Source organism: Fukomys damarensis, unplaced genomic scaffold (assembly GCF_012274545.1).
Source record: "Fukomys damarensis isolate Sample0158 unplaced genomic scaffold, DMR_v1.0_HiC HiC_scaffold_37, whole genome shotgun sequence".
Classification (NCBI taxonomy): Eukaryota; Metazoa; Chordata; class Mammalia; order Rodentia; family Bathyergidae; genus Fukomys; species Fukomys damarensis.
The window spans coordinates 2,047,113-2,049,198 of NW_022900949.1; the positions used below are offsets into that span (position 1 = coordinate 2,047,113).

Below are 2,086 nucleotides of genomic sequence, written 5' to 3' on the forward strand. Positions count from 1 at the left end.
CCCGCCGTCTCAGCCTCCTCCCATTCGTCTGTCCTTCCGTCCCCACTGGTCATCACCCACCAGGCTGCCCGGGCTCAGGTGGGGAGGGTTTATCTCCCCCGGTTCGGTTCCCTGGGAGCCGCTGTCGTGCCTGTGTGGTCTCTGCCGAGCGAGCACCGGCCCGGGAGTGGCAGGGCTTCTCTCTCAGATCAGTGACGCGGGCAGCGGGTGCAGGCGACCACACCCGGGCACCCTGCCAAGTGGCCCAGGGATGACTCCTGTGCCATCAGGACTCCCCAGATGTCAGCACCAGCTCCCATGAGAGTGTGGGGGCCCCTTGCTTTTTGGGTCCCACTTGAGTTGTCCGCCAGCAGTGGCCACCTGCCTTCCCCTGGGAGGGTGTGGCCCTCAGAGTAAGAAGCTCCTCTGAGCGGCTCTATCTCCAGTCCTTGGGGGTCCCTGGGACCCCGCACTGCCTGCAGCCCAGGGTAGGGAGGGCAGGGCAGTGGGGTCCCTGGGATCTGCACACCCAGGCCCACCCGGTGCCGAGTGACGCATCCAGCCTCTGTGTGTGGCGCCACGGGGCAGGACTGAGGCGCCAGCCAGGCGGGTGGGAGGTCCTCGCCTGGGTGAGCACCCCCCGCCCCCTCATGGCAGGCAGGACAGGGCAGGGCAGGGCAGGGGCTGTGGGCGCCTCTGCGGAGAGCGATCCGTGGTGGCTGGCTGGCTGCCTAGTGGCCGAGGGCGTCCATGTCCATCGTGTGTGCTGTCTGTCCTGAGGCTCAGGAAGCAGGTGCCCAGGCAGGTGGAAGACAGGGTCAGTCGGAGGCAGGGCACAGGGCTGGGGGCCAGACCTGCTTCCTGGCTGGCCCAAGACTCACAGGATGCACCTGTTTAACCCAGGCCCAGCCTCAGCTGGGCACCGCATCTGTCGCAGCCAGGCTGGGCCTCCGATGATGGGGTTTGGTCATTTATGGGGCCACCCCTGCCTATGGAGCTGGTACCCTGGCTCAGGTTGGGGGGCTGCTTGTTTTGATTTTGGGGTACTGGGGTGGAACTGAGGACCTTGTGCGTGTCAGGGAAGTACTCTGTCACAGAGCTGTACCCTGGCCCTGCAGCAGCAGGATTTTAGGGAAATGTGGTTTTTGCCATTTTGCTTTTTCCTTCCTTCAAGTCTCCTTTTTAGCTTTTTCTTGGTGTTGAATGGATCGTCCACCATCCCACAGCCCTGCCAACCCAAGGGCGGCTGTGCCACCCCACTCTGAGACCAGGGCCTCAGCCTTTAAGCTCCAGGTGGCACGGGTACAAGGGATCTTTCCAGGACAGAGCCCAGGCCTGGCGCTCGAGCAGAGGAGGTCCTGGCCTGCCTTCACCTGGAGCAGCTGGGGTGGTGGAGGGTTAGCACCCCGCCGGCTCCGTGTCCCACCTTCCTGGGCTGTCTTCTGAGGCCCAGCCGGGCACCATCCCCATGCGGCTGGGAGTCCCCACAGTCCCACCTCTGGGCCTCCCCTGACCCTGTCCTGTGCTCGCCCAATTACGGCCAGCTCTGTGCCTGTCCTGTCTGCGCGTGTGTGGCCTGTGCCGTCTCCTCTCCGTGGAGGCCCGTGTGGGGTCACCAGAGCAGACCCCATCCTGGATGCCTGTGGGGACTTCTGTCTCAGCCACACCCTGGTTCCTCCTGGCTACTTTGCCTAGGTTGGATGTGGGGTCTCCCATACTCAGGCTGAAGGGGAGGGAGGTAGGCAGCACTCTAGGGAGTGTCGGGGTGCAGAGGCTCCCAGGAGCCAGCTGGTGGGAAGCACTCCAGGCCCGAGGTGGGCGCGGATGTCACCCTGTGGTGTCCAGGCAGCTTCCAGCAGGGTCCCAGCCCTGCGGGCCTCGGCCGGGCACAGCGGGCCTCTCTTCTGTTCGCAGCACTCTTCCACCCTGGGCAGCGTGTTTGGGGACGCGTACTATGAGCAGCAGATGGCGGCCAGGCAGGCTAATGCTCTGTCCCATCAGGTGAGCGGGTGCCTGGGCCGCTAGCCGGTGCCCACACAGATGCTCGCCAGGCCGCGCCCAGGCCTCCTGCACCCAAGGCACTCTGCTCGGCGCTCTGCTTGGCTCC

At 65.2% G+C, this 2,086-nt stretch overlaps 1 protein-coding gene across 1 annotated transcript in view; it reads left to right on the forward strand.

Moving 5' to 3' along the window:
• Positions 1–2,086, forward strand: part of Crtc1 (CREB regulated transcription coactivator 1) — a 25,595-nt gene that overhangs the window by 18,241 nt on the left and 5,268 nt on the right. The window contains exon 14 of the mRNA XM_033759398.1: positions 1,675–1,980. Coding sequence (XP_033615289.1) covers positions 1,675–1,980 — 306 coding nt within the window. The remainder of the gene's footprint in view (positions 1–1,674; positions 1,981–2,086) is intronic.